Source organism: Acyrthosiphon pisum, unplaced genomic scaffold, assembly GCF_005508785.2.
Source record: "Acyrthosiphon pisum isolate AL4f unplaced genomic scaffold, pea_aphid_22Mar2018_4r6ur Scaffold_15694;HRSCAF=16353, whole genome shotgun sequence".
Taxonomy (NCBI): Eukaryota; Metazoa; Arthropoda; class Insecta; order Hemiptera; family Aphididae; genus Acyrthosiphon; species Acyrthosiphon pisum.
This window is the reverse complement of record NW_021764537.1, coordinates 1-806: the sequence shown is the minus strand read 5'-3', so window position 1 is coordinate 806 and position 806 is coordinate 1. Positions and strand designations below refer to the sequence as shown.

Genomic DNA, 806 nt, shown 5'->3' with positions numbered 1-806 from the left:
TTTAGTGACGGAAGTGCAAGTCATATTATTGTGTCAAATGAAATTGGTGGTCTGAAAAGGACCGTTTTAAGAGAAGGAAGAGGAAAGTATTTTACTACCCATCCTCTACTTCTTTTTGGGAGCTGCGGTTTTCTTGATTGGAGTTTTCTTCGGTTTCGGTTTAACAGCGGTCGGCTTTTTCGCCTTGGCTGGGGCCTTCTTCGGTGTAGTCGCCTTGGGTTTGGTTGCAGCGGCTTTTTTCGCTTTTTTTGCTGCTGGTTCGCCCGCCGCGGGTTTCTTGGCGGCTACGAGCTTCTTCTTCTTCGGCGTTCCGGCGGCTTTGACTTTTTTGACGATTGATTTCTTCTTTTTGGCTACAACGGCCTTTTTCGGCTTGATCTCGGCGACGGGCAACTTGAAGTGTCCCGAAGCGCCGGTTCCCTTGGTCTGTACGACGGTACCGTTGGCGACGGCGGCTTTCAAGAACTTCCTGATGAAAGGCGCCAACTTGGCGGGATCGACTTTGTAGTTGGCGGCCAAGTATTTCTTGATGGCCGGTAACGACGAACCTTTCTTCTCCTTGAGCTCTTTGATGGCCGAGGTGACCATCACGGCGGTGGTCGGGTGCAACGCAACGGTTTTCTTGACTTTGGAAGCCGACAACTTCTTCTTGGCAGGAGACTTCTTTGCGGCCGGCGATGCGGCGACTGGAGCCGGAGTTGTAGCAACGGTGTCTGTCATGTTGATGATGAAATTGTTCGAGTAAAATTTTCAAACGACGGATAATTCGACTGTTCGCTGCAGTGATACCGAACGTGCATTGAGAG

At 50.6% G+C, this 806-nt stretch overlaps 1 protein-coding gene across 1 annotated transcript; it reads right to left on the bottom strand.

Moving 5' to 3' along the window:
* Positions 1–45: 45 nt before the first annotated feature.
* LOC100575296 (histone H1A, sperm-like) lies at positions 46–800 on the bottom strand. Its single transcript, XM_003248907.4, has one exon. It carries the CDS (start codon positions 718–720, stop codon positions 106–108), a length of 615 nt encoding a protein of 204 aa, XP_003248955.1. The 5' UTR covers positions 721–800; the 3' UTR covers positions 46–105.
* Between the last annotated feature and the right edge of the window lie 6 nt (positions 801–806).